Below are 18,909 nucleotides of genomic sequence, written 5' to 3' on the forward strand. Positions count from 1 at the left end.
CTGTTCTGCCACTCCCAGGGTTCCCTGCAGCCACCACAGCACCCTGCTCAGTCCCTCCCCATCCTTCAAGGCACTGCATGGGGCCACATCCAGAACAGATGCCATCGGTCCCCACGTGTGGCCCACTGAGCAGGGAGGAGTGGACCTAGGAGCAGCACCCCAGGGTCCTCCCTCAGGGTCTCAGGGCCTCTCCTGAGGGTCCCTTGCCAGCGCAGCACCAGCCCCGCCCTCTCTGCGGGCCCACACCACCCCTGCCGTGCCCTGGCTGGTGGCAGTAGTGGGGCGCTGGAATCCTGGGACTGGCAGCCTCCACCCCACACACGATGGGGAGCCTGTGGTACCTTGGCTCCCCGGGAGCTGCCCCAGGACACAGCCTTGCCGGTCCTTCCATCTGGGGGATCCCAAATCCTCACACCCCTGTGGTGGGGGCCTGCGCTCCATCCATCTCCCTGGGCGCTCAAGCCCAGGGTCCTGCCGCAGCCTTGAGGACACCGGGACACCTATGGAGACCAGGCAGTGTGCAGTTGTCACCGCTGACCGCAAGTGTGAGCTGGGCCGGGGGTGGGATGGCGAGGACAGCCAGCGCGATGTGCCGACGAATGGGGAATGTCAGCTGGAGGCTTGAGGGATTGCAGAAACTGGATTCCTTTTTTTTTTTTTTGGAGACGGAGTTTCGCTCATTGTCCAGGCTGGAGTGCAGTGGCGCAATCTCGGCTCACCACAACCTCTGCCTTCCGGGTTCAAGCAACTCTCCTGCCTCAGCCTCCCGAGTAGCTGGGATTACAGGCATGCGCCACCACGCCTGGCCAATTTTTTGTACTTTTAGTAGAGACGGGGTTTCTACCTGTTGGTCAAACTCTGGAACACAGGTGATCCGCCTGCCTTGGCCTCCCTTTTTTTTTTTTTTTGAGCTGGGGTCTCTCTCTGTCACCCAGGTTGGAGTGCAGTGGTGTGATCTCAGCTCACTGCAGCCTCAACCTCTCAGGCTCAAGTGATCCTCCCACCTCAGTCTCCTGAGTTGCTGGGACCACAGGCGCATGCCACCATGCCAGGCTAATTTTTGTATTTTTAATAGAGACGGTTTCGCCATGTTGCCCGGGGTGGTCCAGAACTCCTGAGCTCAAGTGATCCCCCCGCCTCGGTCTCCCAAAGTGCTGGGATTACAGGCGTGAGCCACCCCCGGCCTGGATTCTTGCACCCTTCTGGGAGTCCTACAAGAGAGGAGATGGGCGGCAAACCCCAAGACCTGCTGGACTGGCCTGGGCTGAGGGTGCTGGTGGGGACATCTGCAGAGCTGGCCTCAGATCATTCAGCAAGAAACGGCGGGGGGGAGGAAGGGGAGCTTCTGAGCTGCTCCCCCCAGGGCATTGGGCAGGGACTCCCTGCCCCCAGCCTGACGTCCAGACCTCAAGGGGGTTGGAGGGACTGAGTCCAGCCCTCAGGTGCACACCAGGCCATCACCTGGCTCCGTCCTGCTGTGGGGCAGCCCAGATCTTGCAGGGAATTGGGAACCAGGGGTGTCACAGTCTAGGCCTAGGGAAGGAGGAGGCCGTGGCCCTCGCCTGCCTCCCCTCAGCTCAGCGGGCTGCTCTGTTCTGGCCCAGATGAGTGATGCCGGAAGGGGAGCGGTGCAGAGCAGGGAGGCACACGCTCAGAGCCCTCCGTGGCCCTGACTCTGCACTGCAGCAGCCCCCACACCCAAGAGTCAACCCAGCATCCAAACCAGGGAAGAGTCTGGACTGAAAGCTCAACCGTACTTGGTGAGAGGCCGGTAATCTCGAGTTCTGGTAAGGAAAGCAAGGCCTGAGGCGGAGGCCGGGGCTCGGCTGCTGGGCTGGATCAGGCGGCACACCCGGCTCACTCTGCCCTGCAGTCCTGTGGGAGACAGCGGCACTCAGACCCGCTCACAAGCCCTGCAGGACACCAGTGGAGCCACATGGGTGGAAGCCTAGAAATCAGATTCTGAATAGAAGTCCAGGGGGTTTTCTGTTTTCTGAAAACGAGTAGTTGCGTAATCTAACCCTAAAATCAACAATTTCTTGTTAAAAGACCAGAAGAACCAAAGTGCTGTGCAGGGGAGGTGTCCGCGCCGCCTACGCTTTTTGTTTTTTTAATTTTCAAGGTCATCCTTAAAGCCTCTGCCTTGACCCTGCAGCCACAGGTGACTTGGAGGCTGGAGGCCAGGCCTGGGGTCTGTGTCCTTCAAATAAATGCCTCAGTGCCGCTGGGGGGACTCGGTCCTGTGCCGGAGTTACTTGATTAGAAGTTAAAGGTGGAGGGGAAAGACACCTGTGGGGCCGTCCCAACCCACTTCCTCCACTCAGACCACAGCTTTGAGTGGGCTCAGTCCCCAGGGACCCCCAGGCCCCAGGGTCAGCCTCGCAGGGCAGAGCTCAGAACCCCCTGCCCAGACCCCAGGGAGCCAAAGGGGCCCAGATCTGGGCACAGGGCAGGAAGAGGGCTGGCACCTGCTGGGAGGGGTCTAGGAGCCAGGGGCACAGCTCACACGAGCGCATACCCAGCTCCTCTGCTTCATGTCAAAGGGAGATGATGCTGGCGTCCACCCGAGAGGCCACATGGAAAGCACTCGACATGGACAGGACATCGCCCACAGGAAGAACCCCTGCAAGGGACCTTGGACCTTGGGGAAGGCGGCTGTGCCCTCCCGGGCTGGGCCTTGCACCCTGGCCTGCAGCCATTCAGCTCGGAGGACTCCCGGCACCCACAGGCACTTGGCTCCCGCCACTTCCCTGGCCCCTGTGGCACTTGGGGCTCCACAGCTCTCCGACTCCCTGCTGAGGTTCTGAGCCGTTTGCAAGCATGTGTCCCCATGTGTGCTTGAGGGCCGGGGGCCTTCTGTGCACACATGGCACCTGCAGTGTGGTCCCAGCCGTTCCTCAGCACCCGTGGGCCCAGCTCCATCTCGGGCGGCCTGCTTGGCGCAGCTCTCACTGGTCACCTCGTGCCGGGTAACTGCTCTCCACCAGCCATGCCCGGGCTCCGCATACATAGCCCGGGTCACATCCACTCACGTCCTGGTCCAGCCAGCCTTGCGGGGACTCTGCCCAAGGAGGGACAGTAAGGGTTTTTGAGTACCAAGTCAGTAACCCTGACTGCCAGCAGCGGCTCCTCTTGACCCGGAGGCCGGTGAACACCTGACAACATTCCCCTCCATACAGCGCAGGGGCAGGGGCAGATTAACCCTCCATGCGGAAGGAGGAGTGGAGGTGGAGGCGGGACAGTGGCTGGCCCCTGGTCCAGGTCTTGCAGAGCCCTCCCCATCTGGGGTGGGGTTGAAGCAAGTCACTCAGGGGCAGCTTCCCAGCTGGTGCTCCCGAGACCCTCAGCTCCCCAATACCCTGATGTCCTCCTCCTTCCTCCCATTGTCCATGGATGGAAAAGGGACCAACGGTTCCTCCGGGGCTGAGCTCTCGTCTCCTGGTGCTCCTGCTCCCCTACGCCCCCCCCTCGGCCAGGGCTGCAGCCTGACGGGGCACTGGGCCCCTGTGCCCTGTGAGATGGGCGCTGCCACCCTTACTCTGCAGGTGACGAATGGAGGCGAAGTGAATTGCAGTGTCACACGGCATTTGAGTCCTGGACAGCGCCCAGGACTGGTCCGACCACCGCTAGATGCCACCAGGGGGGCTCTGCCTGTCCCCCACCCCAGCAGACAGGCAGCAGGCCCAGTCCCATCCAAGCTAGGTGGAGACCCCTGGTCCATACCCTCCTGGGCTTCCCTCTGAGTTGTATCCAACCCACCCAGCAACAGCTGCTCTCAGCAAGCCTCCTGGCCTCACCTGCACTCTCTTCCCTCCTCTCCTGCCTCTTGCCTTCCTTTTTTTGTGAGACAGATCTTGCTCTGTCGCCCAGGCTGGAGTGCTGTGGCGCAAGCTCAGCTCACTGCAACCTCTGCCTCCTGGGTTCCAACAAATCTCCTGCCTCAGCCTCCCAAGTAGCTGGGATTACAGGCACCCATCACCACGCCCAGCTAATTTTTATATTTTTAGTAGAGATGGGGTTTCACCACGTTGGCCAGGCTGATCTCGAACTCCTGACCTCAGGTGATCTGCCTGCCTTGGCCTCCCAAAGTGCTGGGATTACAGGTGTGAGCCACTGTGCCCAGCCGCCTTCCTTTAAAAAAAAAAAAAAAAAAACCCCAAAAACCTGAGGTCTTGCTCTGAGGCCCAGGCTGGGGTAATTGCAGTTCACTGCAGCTTCAATCTCCTGGGCTCAAGCAATTCTTCCTCAGCCTCTGGGGCGCCAGGACCACAGGCATGAGCCACTGCACCGGGTGTTCTTGGCTCCCTCGAAGCATCCCTCATGTTCCCGTCTCAAGGCCTTGGCGGGCTCTTTCCCTGTCTTGCTGATGTCCCAGGCCCACCCCACCTTTTCCCTGGCCCTGCCATGTGCAGGAGGCAGGGCTGTCACTCTTGCTGCCTCCACACCTCAGGGGAGGCTGTGAGCCAGGGTGGCCAATCAGAGCACAGCAACCTCGGGCTACAGGAACTGGTGCAGAGTTGGAGACAGGAACCAATCAGAGACCTCACTGAGACCCTCCTGCCATGGCCTGGTCAAGGAGTTGGTGAGTCTCACTCTCCCAAGACACCTTCCCTGCCACGTGGAGAAGGCTGTGCACACAGGGAAACCAACACAGGAGGGCCGCCAGCCATAACGGAGACAGACACAGGGACCAAGAGACTGAGACAGCCTCTAGATGCTGAAGCCTGCGCTGAAGCAGTTGGGCCGTGAGAGGTTCTTCCTACTGGAGGAGACTCCAGGGCTTTGCATTTCTCCAACTCCCTGCTAAGGTTCTGAGCCATTTGCAAGTTTGTGCCCCCATGTGTGCCTGAGGGCCGGGGGCACCTGTGCATATGCTCAAGGGCTTTCTGTGCACACATGGCACCTGCAGTGCGGTCCCAGCCATTCCTCAGCTCACATCTTTGCATGTGAGTGGTTCTGGTACCACTTGTCTGCCCAGCGCCCTGGTGCCTATCTGCTGCCTCATGTGAGCTCGCTGGGCCACCCTCTGACTGCTGGACCCACCTCCAGAGGCCACTCAGGGCAAGAGAGATGGATCCCAATACCCCACCCAGCCAGCCCCAGCCCCCTATGGTCTGCCACCTTCAATTCAACCTCCTCACTGTGGCTGCAGCTGTGATCTCATCCTTCCTGTCTCATTTTAATGCCACCTTTTTCAGGAAGCCTCCCCTGACCAGGAAGCCAAGTGGCCTCACTACCCTCTCCACACAGCACAATCTAGGAATGGCCTGCCCAGGTGGAGCAGCAGTAGTCAAAGAGGCTCCATTGCTGCCCCAAGTCCTGGCCGTCCAGCACTCTGGACTCCCCTGAGGCCCCACCATCAGGAGAGGGAGCCCCAGCCTCTGGGCCCTTTCAGGCTTGGCTGTGGCCCTGAGCGCCAGGGGTGAAGTTTGCTGAGCCTCACCTGGCTCTCTGCATTTATGGTGGAGGCGGGGATGGGGGCCGAGCCAGACACTCAGGGGTGAAGCCCAACGCAGCCCAATCAGTCAAACTGCCTCCTTCCCACTGAGAAGCAAGACAAGGGGCAAAACAGTTGTGACCCGCAAGTATCCCGTTTGTTCCTGGTTGAGGACATGTGAGTCCAGCAAGGGGCAGCCAAACTCCAGGATCGTGAGGACCCACCCTCCCCATCCTAGGCTGGGCCAGCACCACAGAGCCACTGAGCACAGGGACCTCTGCTCAAGGCGATCCCTCCAAGGTAAGGGGCAATGCTGGTGGTATTAGAGATGTCGAGGCAAGGCGCCCACCCGGGACACAAAAAGAGGCAGAGCTCCCCCAGTGGCAGCTCCTTCCTCCCCGGATGCAGCATATCATTCATGAAAGAAGCAGATACCAGGCCAAGCAAAGGGGTGCTCATGGCAGAGTCTGCAGGTGAGGGGTGGGGGTGCAGGAAACAGCAGGATGGCCTGGAGGGTGGAAGGCCCCAGAAGTCTCCAAGACTGAGTAGTTTCCCTTTCACCCTCAGTCCTCTGCCTACATACCCACCTCCACCATCCTTCCTGCACCCTTCCCTAGTCACTCATCCACCATTCTGCCATTGGAACCCAGTGTAACCATCCACCATTCTCCCCCTTCCATCAGCTACAACCAGTGTCTCCCCAATCCACAAGGCACACCATCCATCTCTCCACCAGTAATCCCCTAATGACCAATTCACCACCCTCCCAGAAACTCATCTCCCCATCATCAAATCATCCAAACATCATGCACAATCTATTTGCTGTTCGTCTTTCTACCTCTCTGCTTCCCAACACCCACAAATCCATCCTCCATTCACTCACCACCCAGCCATTCCAACGTGCATGATGCAGATCCAAGCATGCACTGCAGACCCATTCCCCCAACCCCCATCAATCATCCATCCATCACCTAGCGCACATTCATTCACAATTTATCCACCATGCTCTGTCCACCCACCCATTGATTTATATCCAGTAACTCCTGTACTCTTATCCATCTACCTACTGTCTCTCTACCTACTACTATCCATTCACACATCATCTAAAATTCATTCACCATTATTCATCCACCATCAATCCATCCCTCCACCATTTGGTCTTGTCCACCATCCATCTACATCCAAAATCCACAACTTTTTCTCACCCACCGTGCATTGCAACAAACTATCCATACATACACATCTGTTCAACAGCTACGATTTCTCTTTCACCCATCAACCATCCACTATGCAACCATGATTCATTTTGCCACCGTCCGCCCTTTCCCTCGTTCTCCTTTATTCAACTACCATCTACCATCCATCAACCATCCTTCCATAATCACTCTTCTATCCATCCATCCACCAATAACATTCACCATCTGTGAGCTGCCATCCATACACTTACCCATTCACCATCTACAATTAACTATCTACTTTTTTTTTTTTTTTTTTAACAGAGTCTCACTCTGTCGTCCAGGCTGGAGTGGAGTGGCACAATCTCGGCTCACTGCAACCTCTGCCTCCCAGGTTGAAGCAATCCGGCCCCAGCCTCCCGAGTAGTTGGGATTACAAGTGTGCACCATCACATTCGGCTCATTTTTGTATTTTTAGTAGAGACAAGGTTTCACCATGTTGTCCATGCTGGTCTTGAACTCCTGACCTCAAGTGATACTCCATCCTCAGCCTCCCAAAGTGCTGGGGTTACAGGCGTGAGCCACCGTGCCCAGCCAACTATCTGCTTTCATCTACCATCCGTCATCTGTCTATTGATCAACTGTCCTTCTACAAAATACTATCCTCTATCAACCCACCACCCATCATCCACCATTCATAACACACCACCCATCTATCCCCATTCACCATCCACCATCACCTTCCATCCATCTACCATCCATCATCCACCATCCATCTATCCCCATTCACCATCCACCATCACCTTCCATCCATCTACCATCCATCATCCACCACCCATCTATCCCCATTCACCATCCACCATCACCTTCCATCCATCTACCACTCATTCATTCACCATTCATTTATCCACCGTCCATTCATGCATACATCCACCATCCATCTATCCACCATTCATCCATCCACCATCCACTCCCACTATCCATCCACCATCTATCCATCCACACATTCACCATCCACCCATCCACAACCTACCATCCATTCATCCACCATTCACTCATCCACCATCCATTCTCCACCATCCATCTACCCATCCATCCCTCTGCCCATTCACATATCCACCATCCACTCATCCATCATCCACAATTCACTCATCCACCGTCCATTCATCCATCCACCCATTCACACATCCACCATCTACCATCCACCATCCCTTCATCCACCATCCACCCATCATTCACTCACCCACCATCCATCCATCCACCCATCTATATGTCCATTCACCCATTCACCATCCACTCATCCACCACCCACCATTCATCTATCATCCCTCATCCACTATCTACCATCCACCATTCATCCATCCACCCATTCACCATCCACCATCCACCATCCACCCATTCACCATCCACCATCCACTTATCCACAATCTGCCATCCACCATTTGCCATTCATCCATCCATTCATCCACCACCCATCACCATTCACATCCACCATCTGCCATTCACCATCCACCATCCACCATCCACCTATTCACCATCCACCATCCATCCATCCACCCATCTATATGTCCATTCACCCATTCGCCATCCACTCATCCACCATCCACCATTCATCTATCATCCCTCATCCACTATCTACCATCCACCATTCATCCATCCACCCATTCACCATCCACCATTCACTCGTTCACCACCCATCCTTCCATCCACCCACCATCCACCACCCACCATCCACCAACCACTATCCGTCTTACCATCCACCATCCACCATCTATCATCCACTATCTACCATCTGCCACCCATCCATCCACTTAATATTCACCATCTACCCATCACCATTCACTTGTCCATCATCCACCACCCACCATCCATCATCCACCTACCATCCATTATCTACTTATCTACCATCCATTACCCATCCATTTATCATCCTATCCACCATCTACTATCCACCCATTATCCACTATCCACTATCTATTCACTATCCACCATCTATTCACTATGCACTGTCCATCTCCATCCACAATTCACCATTTATGCAACCATCATCCACCATCTATCCATTTACCATCTACCTATTCACCATCCACCATCCATCCATTCAGCATTCATCACTCACCAAACATCCACCATTTAACACCCACTTTTTTTTTTTTTTTTTGAGATGGGGTTTCACTCTTGTTGCCCAGGCTGGAGCACAATGGCGTGATCTCCGCTCACCACAACGTCCGCCTTCTGGGTTCAAGCGATTCTCCTGCCTCAGCCTCCCAAGTAGCTGGGATTACAGGCATGTGCCACCATGCCTAATTTTGTATTTTTAGTAGAGATGGGGTTTCTCCATGTTGGTCAGGCTGGTCTCGAACTCCCGACCTCAGGTGATCTGCCCGCCTTGGCCTCCCAAAGTGCTGCGGTTACAGGCATGAGCCACCGTGCCTGGCCAACACCCACTCTTTATGATCTACCTGTCGGCCATGTATCCATTTATGCCATTATCCATCCACCACTCCCTGATTACCATCCATTCCTTTTCCTTTTTTTTTTTTTTTTGAGACGGAGTCTCGCTCTGTCACTCAGGCTGGAGTGCAGCGGCACGATCTTGGCTCACTGCAAGCTCCACCTCCTGGGTTCAAGCCGTTCTCCTGCCTCAGCCCCCGAAGTAGCTGGGACTACAGGCGCCTGCTACCATGCCCCGTTAGCCCCGTTAATTTTTTTGTATATTTTTAGTATAGACGGGGTTTCACCGCGTTAGCCAGGATGGTCTTGATCTCCTGACCTCGCGATCCGCCTGCCTCACCCTCCCAAAGTGCTGGGATTACAGGCATGAGCCACCACGCCCGGCCATTCATTCATTTTTCACTCACCATCCTCATCCATCCATTCATCACCCATCCACCCTCTATCACTCACCATCCACCCCGTCAACCATTTACCATTCACTTGCCATGCGTCCATATGCCGTACACCATGCACCATCAATGTTGCTGTCCATCAGCTGTCCCCTACTCACCGTCCACTACTCTCCACCATCATCCACAATCCACCCTCCTATACCATCCACATACCATGTTCCATCCAGTATCTTCCTTCTATCATCCAACCACCACCCACAACCCATGGGACAGGGGCACTGCGTGGAGAAGTGGACACCCAGTTCCAATGGTGAGCAGACTAGCTCAGCCCTAGCAGCACACAGGACAGAGAAAGGGGTGAATTCAAAGGTCGTTTATTCCCCCTCCCGGCAAGACACCCATTTTACAGGGTAGGTCAGTCTCGCCAAGCCCTTCTTCTTTGCCCTTCTTCCTGAGAACCTAAGGTGTTCAGGCCCTGGAGGGGCGGGTAAGGAGAGGCTGAGAAGGTGCCTCCCAGGGGCCTGAAGAGTCGGCCTGGGCGGGTCTGGAGGTAAATGTGTAACGGACCCCGGTGCCCCAACCCGACCTGCCTGGTCACGTGGGTCCAGTGGGGCAAAGTCTCCTGGTCCGGTGCAAGGAGCAGAGGCGAGATGGGCGTCCTGGGCCGGGTCCTGCTGTGGCTGCAGCTCTGCGGTGAGCCGGGACCACACCGGTGCGGGCCCGGACGGCAGCGGTCTGTCAGGACCCAGGGCCGAGGTCGCTCTAGATCTGGAGGGTGAAGATCTTCCGAGGAGTGGGCAGCGAGGGCTTTGGAGGGTTGGGGGCGTGAAACTCGGCCTTGCCTCCCTCGTCTGGCGAGTGCGCAGCCCGGGAGTGCTCGGCCAGTGCATCAGGCGGTGCGGGAGAGGAGAGGAGGGGGTCCGGGAGCCTCGGCCAGCCACGGCCTCCGGCGGCTCCTGCCCTCGCGGTTTTTCCGTCTGCGAAATGGGCGCGGTCCCCAGAACCTGCCGAGAGCAGCGAGTGTGCGCCTGCGGGGCTTGGCAGACTGCCTCAGTTTCCCGGTCCCCAAGGGAGCACTGAGCCCTCCTCCGCCTTCACACCAGGCCGGCGCGTGTCCCTGGCGCCCCCTTCCCTAAATCCCTCGCGGCTCCCTCAGGACAACCCCACCCACCACATTCAGGGCCGGCCTGACCTGGTCCTGCCGCCCCCAGCCCCTTCTTACTTCTCATACCGGGTTGCGCTCTGTCGCAGCTCTTCCCGGCCCAGGTAGGACTCCTCCGGGAAGCCTTCCTGATTCCAAGGCCGAGGAAGAGGTCTGTGCTGCCCCATCCTCCTCCATGCCCCAGTTGTCACTGTCCTTAACAACGCTGTCCTCTGCTCCAGCGCCAGGCAAACTGGGGGCAGTGCCGGGAGGCGATCTAGGCAGGCGTCCTGTAGGGCGCGTTTGAGCGGGCTCTGCAGATATCAGTAGAAGTCCGCTGGAGAGCGCCCGGGCAGGGCGCCCACAGTCTGGCCGGGAGGGACCAGGGCCTGGGTCTGGGCCCCCGGGGATGGGGTTCCTATGCGTCCCGGGTGATCCGCACGGACCTTCCGCACCTCTCTGGGTGGGTGGCGTTCGCTGAGAAGGGAGCATCCCGGCGAGAACGGCGGGCACTCAGTCGCCTCCTCCCCAGCACTGACCCAGGCGGTCTCCAAACTCTGGGTCCCCAACACGGACTTCGACGTCGCAGCCAACTGGAGCCAGAACCGGACCCCGTGCGCCGGCGGCGCCGTTGAGTTCCCGGCGGACAAGGTGCCTGGGAGCGCCGGCGGGGTCGGTGATGGGCCTGGAACCCTGAGACCGTGTGGCCCCGGTGGGGGGTTGCTCCCGGCTCGGCTGAGGCAGCTTCTTCCTGCAGATGGTGTCAGTCCTGGTGCGAGAAGATCACGCCGTCTCAGACATGGTAAGGCCGGGCTGCTACTGCCACCGGGCTGGGGGTTCACAGAGTCTCTGAAGCGCCTTCAGGGACTGCTGTGCCTTGAGGGCGGACCCCACCGGCATGGAGGCACTGCAGGACTGGGACTTTGGCCTCTGGAGAATATTCTAGGAGGCAGGGAGTGGGGGGGAACCTAGGGGAGCTTGGTCCCATGGTCCCAGCCAAGCTGTGTCCTGGGAGGGATGGGAGGCGCCCCTGTCCCCACAGCCCTTGTGATGCCCAGCAGTGGGTGGTCTTCCCAGGAAGCGCCTGCTCCACGCCCTTCCCCCAAAGCCTTGCCTTGTCCTGGTGCCTAAAGCTCCACCTTTAGAACACTAGGGAAAGGGTCCCCAACACCCCCCCTCTACCCACCATCCGGGTCCCTGGCCTGTTAGGAAGCGGCCGCCCAGGAAGAGGCGAGCCCACTCCTGCCTGGCTCTGCCTCCCTTCAGATCAGATCAGATTCTCCTAGGGACCCCTATTGTCACTGCGCCAGCAAGGGGCCTGGGTGGGTGTGCACTCCTTAAGTGGCTGACATCTGAGATGGGACAGCTTAATCCTGAAACCTTCCCCACCCCCATCAGTCCATGGAAGAACTGTCTTCCACAAAACTGGTCCCTGGTGCCAAAAAGGTTGGGGACTGCTGCCCAAGGGGACTTTTTTCTCAAACTGCTTCACACAACGCTCCAAGAAAATGATGGGAACTGGGAGGAAAGCGGGTTCCATGAGTAGGTAAGTTTGGGAAATGCTGCAGCCTGCACTTTCCTGGAGCTTCACCACGTATTAAAGGCTCTAATAAGGCCCCAGAGAAAAGCAAATTTCCTTGTTTAAGGTGGAGTTCAGCGAGCTACAGGCCAAATGCAGCCCCTACGGCTGGAGCAAGGAACGGTTTTTACACTTTGTAATTGTTGGGGAAAAAAAGAATCTTTTGTGGCACTTGAAAAATATATGACATTCACACCTCAGCGACAGTAAATACAGCTTCACTGGCACACAGCCTGCCCGCTTGGTTGAGTATCCTCGGTGGCCACCGTGCCATTGCATCGGCAGCCCACCAGCTTCCAGGGTGACTGTGGGGCCTGCAGGCCAAGCCTCTGGGCAAAAGCTTCCTTCCAGCCCCTTCACAGCCACTCCTGGGCTGCGTCCTCATCCTGTCACCTGCACACCTGCCAGCTCAGTCACTCCTGAGTGAGGGTCACTGGTGAGCTGGGTCGGGGTGTCGGCTCTGGATGTGGGGTCCAGGCCTGGGGCCCCCGCGTGTGCGGGTGGGGAGGATGGCTCAATGGGCTTGGCCTGGCCCACTCCTGCCCCATGTGGGGTCAGGGACCCTGGGCCTCATTTCCACCCCAGGGCCGCTTGGTTCATTCCTTCAGGTTTTCCAAAGCTGCCTTAACCCAAAAGCTGCCACGCACTGGGGAGGGCACCCACAGCAAGACGGCGACGCTCCCACCCAGGAAACGGGAGGAGGGCAGGGAGAGGGAGGCAGTTGCCCCTTGTGGCCCGGCCCCCAGAACCCACGCATAACCTTGGCAACCAGGCAGCCCGAGTGAGGGGGGCACTGGGAGCTGATGGGGGGCCTGTGGGCAGAGGAGTCAGGCTGGGGTGGGGGTTCCAGGGCATGGATTTCCCCTACTCCCCTCCCCTGCCGGCCTCCTTACTTTCATGATCTCCTTTGGAAGCACTTGGGCTCTGAAAGGAGGCAATACTCCATTCATTCATTCATTCATCTATTCAATAATTCATTCATTGATCATCCACTGGCCGGTGGGAACAGCGCAGGGGCAGGGGACAGTGGCCCCGGGGTCCCAGCCTGCAGAGGCCGAATTCACCCAGAGCCGCCCAAGCACCCCCATCCTCTGCCCGCGTTGGCTATGTTGCCCTCCACACCCCTGGCTCCCAGCTTCATCCATCTGCCTAGATGGTGCCCGAGTAACAGGCCGTGCACATCAGTGCCTTACTTTAATTCTGTGGTTGGGAGTGTCCCTCCCTGCGATTTTCCTTTTCCTTGCCCTTCCTCCCATTTCTACCTTTTGCCTGCTTTCTTGTTGGGGGAGTCTCCTGTCTTCCACCCATCCCCCTGCCTTGGCTGGAGGCTTTGCAAGTCTGCTCACTGTGGACTTGCCTGCAGTGTCCTGTGCTGAACAGAAACCCTCATTTTAATCGACCTAATGCAAAACGCCTTACCTTAGAACTGTTTTTTCTGTTTCGTTTGAGAATCGCATCTGCTCCTCAGTCACAATGGTAATCGACTGTGTACCTATGGGGCACGTGCACCAGCGAGGGCTTCTGCTCTGTTTCTCTCCTTAGAGTGAACCCAGCTTCCAGCATCCTCCGCCTTGCCCTTTTGTTCTAGCGCTGCTGGAATCCGTCGTGTGCCTGGGTGTTGTGAGTCTCTCTGAGCCCTGTCTTCAAGTCCACAGGCCGCTTTGCCGACCCTACACTATCCACACCGTGGCTCTGCAGGATGGCTTAATATCCATCCCCTTCACTCCTGCTCCAGGGTTCTTTGTGGATCTCATTGTTGCAGATAAATTGTAGAATAGGTTTGCCAGGTACCAACTACCACCACCACCACCAAAAAAACCCTGGATTTTTTTTTTTTTTTGAGATGGAGTCTTGCTCTGCCACCCAGGCTGGAGTGCAGTGGTGTGATCTCGGCTCACTGCAACCTCTGCCTCCCGGGCTCAAGCGATTCTCCTGCCTCAGCCTCCCAAGTAGCTGAGACTACAGGAATTTTGATTGGGATAAATAACAGCCTTATGCTGTCAAGCCATCCATTCAAGAGCATGGATGGCCTCTCTAAATATTTCAGGTCATCCATGGCCTCTTTAGCATCTTAAAGTGTTCCCTGTAGAGGTCTTATATTGTATTGGTTAATTCATCAATACTTTGTTAAGTTTGTTTTTTTGAGACAGGGTCTCACTCTGTTGCCCAGGCTGGAGTGCAATGGCGTGATCACGGCTCACTGCAGCCTTGACCTCCCTGGGCGCAAACAATCCTCCCACCTCAGCCTCCCGAGTAGCTGGGACTACAGGCTTGTGCCACCACGCCCGGCTAATTTTTGTAGTTTTTGTAGAGACGGGAGTCTCACTATGTTGGCCAGGCTGGTCTCGAACTCCTGGGCTCGAGTGATATGCCCGCTTCGGCCTTCCAAAGTGTTGGGATTACAGGCATGAGCCACCGCTCCTGGCCTTAAGTTTGGTTTCTATTATGAATGTTGCCCTATACTTAAAAATTATATCCTCTTTTTATTTTTAAATTTTTTGTAGAGATGGAGTCTCACTATGTTTCTCACCAGGCTGATCTCAAACTCCTGGCCTTACCTACTGTGCTCGTGTGTTCAACTATTATGTTACGTTTATATTTTTCCCCTTCGTTCTTTAAAAAACGGTGTTCTTGGTATGCTTCCTCCTGGGAACCCCTCCCTGTTCCTGAGGCGCTTTGAGCTATGACGCATTCCGTCCCCACGGCTCCACCTCTGCACCTGTGGGTGGACTTGCTCTGCTGGCAGTGCCACACCCTCAGGTGTGCACGGAACTGAAGTGTGACCTCACGTCGCTGGGGGTGTTGGCCTCTTACTCAGGTGCAGTGCTCCTGGAAGGGCCGAAGAGTGGGTCCTGCCTCGGGTGGGCGCGCCCTGCTGTGCTGAGCCCCTCACAACCTGGCAGCAAGGGTTGCCCTGGCCCAGCGCTCACCCTCAGCCCCTGAGGGAGAAGTGCAGAAGCAAGAAGGCAGGAGGCTGAGGTCCTGGCACTTGGAGGAGAGGGGGAGTGAGGGGCGGCCAGTCAGACCCCCCCATATTTCTACTGACACCCGAGACCTGGGCTGTGGCCCCACTTCTGCGGTGAGGGAGCTGCACGGCCCAGCCCAGGCCTGTAGGAAACAGCAGGGGAACTCCACGTCCCCGCTACACTCCCTGCCTCCTCCTGCACCCCTGGCCCCCAGATGCAGCCCCTCCCTCCCTCCCTTATTCCCTCCCTCCCTCATACACCAAGAGCACGGCCTCAGACTCCCCAGGGGCCGGGCAACTTTCGAAACTTTAGTTCCTGGAACCTGGGAGCCCTGGGCCTGTGCACGTTCTCAAGGGGCTATGGGGGAGGCGACAGGCCCTGGCCAGAGCCACCTCCGCCCCAGACTCCCCACGGCTCCGTCTCGCTCCCCGGCTCGGGCTCTGCCCCTGGCCTGTGAGACCTCCAGCTCAGGGACAGGACACTGGGCCGTGCCCGCTTCGGGGCCTTGCACACGCGGCCCCATCTTTCCCAGGCCAGATCCGCTTCCTCTGCCAGCCTCAGCCAGGCCGAGGACCCCGGGCCTGAGCTCGCCCGGGCTCCCGTGCACAGGGTCTCGGCTTCTCGTCCCAGGGGACTGGGGGCGGGGTGGGCGCGGAGCAGGCCCGAACCCCCGCGTGGCGCCGCCTCAGCCCGTGCCTCTTGCAGCTCCTGCCGCTGGATGGGGAACTCGTCCTGGCTTCAGGAGCCGGATTCGGCGTCTCAGACGTGGGCTCGCACCTGGCCTGTGGCGCGGGTGAGGCGGTCGGGCAGGGGCGGGGCTCTGGAAAGGCATGTTCAGGGGCGGGGACTGGAGGGAAGGCGCGTCCGGGGGCTGGCCCGGAGGGAAGGCATGTCGAGGGGGCGAGGAGCGGAGGGAGCGAGGACTGGAGGGAGGGCACCTCCGGGGGCGTGGTTTAGGGAGTGGTGGGTGGCGGAAGTGTCCCGAAGCGGGGCTTGGGAGGTCGTGCTCAGACGCGTGGCGTGGTGTGGCGCGGCGTGGTGTCGTGCGGCGCTTGTTCCGTGGAGCTCAGGGATGTGCGCCGGCTCAGGCGAACCTGCCGTCTTCCGCGACTCTGACCGCTTCTCCTGGCATGACCCGCACCTGTGGCGCTCTGGGGACGAGGCACCTGGCCTCTTCTTCGTGGACGCCGAGCGCGTGCCTTGCCGCCACGACGACGTCTTCTTTCCGCCTAGTGCCTCCTTCCGCGTGGGGCTCGGCCCTGGCGCTAGCCCCGTGCGTGTCCGCAGCATCTCGGCTATGGGCCGGGTGAGCACTGAGGGGAGGGAGGCTCGGGTCCCCTCTCCCCACCTCGGCCCGACCCCGCCCCTCCTGGTCTGCACACGTTGCGTCTGAGCACTCAGGTGAAGTCTCTTCCTCGGGCTGGCTCCGGTGGGGACCCGGCTGCCCGCAGACGTTCACGCACGACGAGGACCTGGCTGTTTTCCTGGCGTCCCGCGCGGGTCGCCTACGCTTCCACGGGCCGGGCGCGCTGAGCGTGGGCCCCGAGGACTGCGCGGACCCGTCGGGCTGCGTCTGCGGCAACGCGGAGGTGAGCGAGGCCGCAGTGGAGTCGCGGGGGCCGCGCGGGGGTCGGGACTGTGCCCGGGACAGGGCCGCTGCGCTCCCACGGTCTCTCGCCGGCTTGCTTCTCGGACGCATCGCCCTTCTCGCTGCGGTCCGCTCTGGCCCTCCGCGCTGACCACCGCCCCTCGCACCAGGTGCAGCCGTGGATCTGCGCGGCCCTGCTCCAGCCCCTGGGCGGCCGCTGCCCCCAGGCCGCCTGCCACAGCGCCCTCCGGCCCCAGGGGCAGTGCTGTGACCTCTGTGGTAAGCGCCCCCGCCGGGCCCTGCTTGCTGGGAAGGCCTGGAGGACCAGGTTCGTCCCCCGCCTCAGTTTCCTGCCGGGCCCGGATCCACGGCGCTGACCCCTGCCCTCCCGCCGCAGGAGCCATTGTGTTGCTGACCCACGGCCCCGCATTTGACCTGGAGCGGTACCGGGAGCGGATACTGGACACCTTCCTGGGTCTGGTAATGGGGCCGCGCGGGCTGAGGGGAGTCCCGACCCCAGCCCTACCACCTCCGCCTAGGACGCCCCTTCTGCAGGGTCCCTGCGGCTGCCCACTTGCCCACTATCTGCCTCTGCCCTTAGCGTCCCCATAGGCTCGGGGAGGGCGGGGGGCTGAGTCAAACCAACCCCGTCCCCCTCCCCAGCCTCAGTACCAGGGGCTGCAGGTGGCCGTGTCCAAGGTGCCACGCTCGTCCCGGCTCCGCGAGGCCGATACGGAGATCCAGGTGGTGCTGGTGGAGAATGGGCCCGAGACAGGCGGAGCGGGGCGGCTGGCCCGGGCCCTCCTGGCGGACGTCGCCGAGAACGGTAACCGCGCCCGCCCCATCCCGCCCCGCCGCGCCTCGCCCCGCCGCGGGGAAGACTGAGCCGGCCCCTCCGTCGCAGGCGAGGCCCTCGGCGTCCTGGAGGCGACCATGCGGGAGTCGGGCGCACACGTCTGGGGCAGCTCCGCGGCTGGGCTGGCGGGCGGCGTGGCGGCTGCCGTGTTGCTGGCGCTGCTGGTCCTGCTGGTGGCGCCGCCGCTGCTGCGCCGCGCAGGGAGGCTCAGGTACGCGGGGCGGGGGCGCGGAGGTGGGGCTGGGGGTTGCTCCGAGGGGCTCACGCTGCGTCCCCGCTACGCCCTCAGGTGGAGGAGGCACGAGGCGGCGGCCCCGGCTGGAGCGCCCCTCAGCTTCCACAACCCGGTGTTCGACGTGACGGCCTCCGAGGAGCTGGTGAGGGGCTGGAGGGGGGACCGGGGCCTCCTCGGGGCCGGGACTCGGCGCCGACCGCCGCCTGACCCTGTCACCCGGCAGCCCCTGCCGCGGCCGCTCAGCCTGGTTCCGAAGGCGGCCGCAGACAGCACCAGCCACAGTTACTTCGTCAACCCTCTGTTCGCCGGGGCCGAGGCCGAGGCCTGAGCGGCCGCCTGACCGTCGACCTTGGGGCTCTCCACCCCCTCTGGCCCCAGAACCTCCCTGACCCCAGTCGAACTGGGGGCTAGCCACCTCCTCGTCCAGCCCCCAAACCTCCCCTTCCTTTCCCCCTCCTCCGGGGGCCAAGGACAGGGTGGCCTTACTCAGTAAAGGTGTTTCCTGCACCGGCTGTCAGCCTGGATATGCCGCCACCGGCCCCGCCCATGAGGACTAGGAGCCCAGCCTTGCGCCCCATTCGCACTGGGGGACATGGGAGGGGTCTAGCTGGCCACTGCTGGAGGCAGCGCTGGTCGTCACCTGGGCGGCCAGAGGCTGGGATCTGCGAAGTTGAACCCAGAACTAGGAGTGGGGCTTCCCCCGCCTTCCGGTGAGGGGAGGGTGAGGAGCTGGAGGGAGGGGTGGGAGAGAGGCAAGGGGTGGAGGGAGCCAAAGGCCATGCCTGGTGGGGCGGACGGAAAAGGGGTGGGCATCCCTCCTGGCACCAAGCTGCTGGGTGTGAAGGCAGATCATATGGGGTCACCCATGTGCAAGCGTGCGCCACTGCACCGACACAGACAAGGGCCCGGCCCTGTGTGTGCAGCTGCAACTGTGGCAGTGACCACTTCTGTGAAACCAGCATCTGGGGCTGGAGATGTCACCGGCGTCCCCCGTCATGGCCTGGCCCCCATTCGGAATCTTCTGCCCAGGGGCCCAGCTTAGCCACCAAGACACGTGCTGTAACCCAGATCAAGGCCCCGTGC

The 18,909-nt window shown here is 59.7% G+C and overlaps 3 protein-coding genes across 6 annotated transcripts; 2 read left to right on the forward strand and 1 right to left on the reverse strand.

Moving 5' to 3' along the window:
* The first annotated feature begins 3,042 nt into the window (after window positions 1-3,042).
* On the forward strand, window positions 3,043-9,120 carry LOC134757157 (uncharacterized). The gene is made up of 2 exons (XM_063698202.1): window positions 3,043-5,737; window positions 6,937-9,120. The coding sequence occupies exon 2, from the start codon at window positions 7,533-7,535 to the stop codon at window positions 8,931-8,933; it is 1,401 nt and encodes a 466-aa protein (XP_063554272.1). The 5' UTR covers window positions 3,043-5,737; window positions 6,937-7,532; the 3' UTR covers window positions 8,934-9,120.
* A 681-nt stretch (window positions 9,121-9,801) lies between these two features.
* Window positions 9,802-11,169, reverse strand: LOC129526679 (uncharacterized). Of its 3 annotated transcripts, none has more exons than XM_063698204.1 (3): window positions 11,058-11,169; window positions 10,693-10,916; window positions 9,802-10,465 (listed from the first exon to the last, which is right to left on the reverse strand). In XM_063698204.1, the coding sequence occupies exons 1-3, from the start codon at window positions 11,092-11,094 to the stop codon at window positions 9,836-9,838; spliced, it is 891 nt and encodes a 296-aa protein (XP_063554274.1). In that variant the 5' UTR covers window positions 11,095-11,169; the 3' UTR covers window positions 9,802-9,835. The 3 variants fall into 3 exon arrangements, with proteins under 3 accessions (XP_063554274.1, XP_063554273.1, XP_055217597.2); XM_063698203.1 differs by having other exon boundaries at window positions 11,049-11,136; XM_055361622.2 differs by having other exon boundaries at window positions 9,803-10,465; window positions 10,693-11,136.
* On the forward strand, window positions 10,097-18,552 carry AMN (amnion associated transmembrane protein). Of its 2 annotated transcripts, none has more exons than XM_055361618.2 (12): window positions 10,097-10,154; window positions 11,135-11,253; window positions 11,360-11,404; window positions 15,853-15,940; window positions 16,236-16,453; window positions 16,599-16,736; window positions 16,906-17,014; window positions 17,133-17,210; window positions 17,399-17,561; window positions 17,640-17,802; window positions 17,881-17,968; window positions 18,050-18,552. In XM_055361618.2, exons 1-12 carry the CDS (start codon window positions 10,112-10,114, stop codon window positions 18,235-18,237), a joined length of 1,440 nt encoding a protein of 479 aa, XP_055217593.2. In that variant the 5' UTR covers window positions 10,097-10,111; the 3' UTR covers window positions 18,238-18,552. The 2 variants fall into 2 exon arrangements, with proteins under 2 accessions (XP_055217593.2, XP_055217596.2); XM_055361621.2 differs by having other exon boundaries at window positions 17,133-17,215; window positions 18,050-18,179.
* The last annotated feature ends 357 nt before the right edge of the window (window positions 18,553-18,909 follow it).

Source organism: Gorilla gorilla, chromosome 15 (assembly GCF_029281585.2).
Source record: "Gorilla gorilla gorilla isolate KB3781 chromosome 15, NHGRI_mGorGor1-v2.1_pri, whole genome shotgun sequence".
Lineage (NCBI taxonomy): Eukaryota > Metazoa > Chordata > Mammalia > Primates > Hominidae > Gorilla > Gorilla gorilla.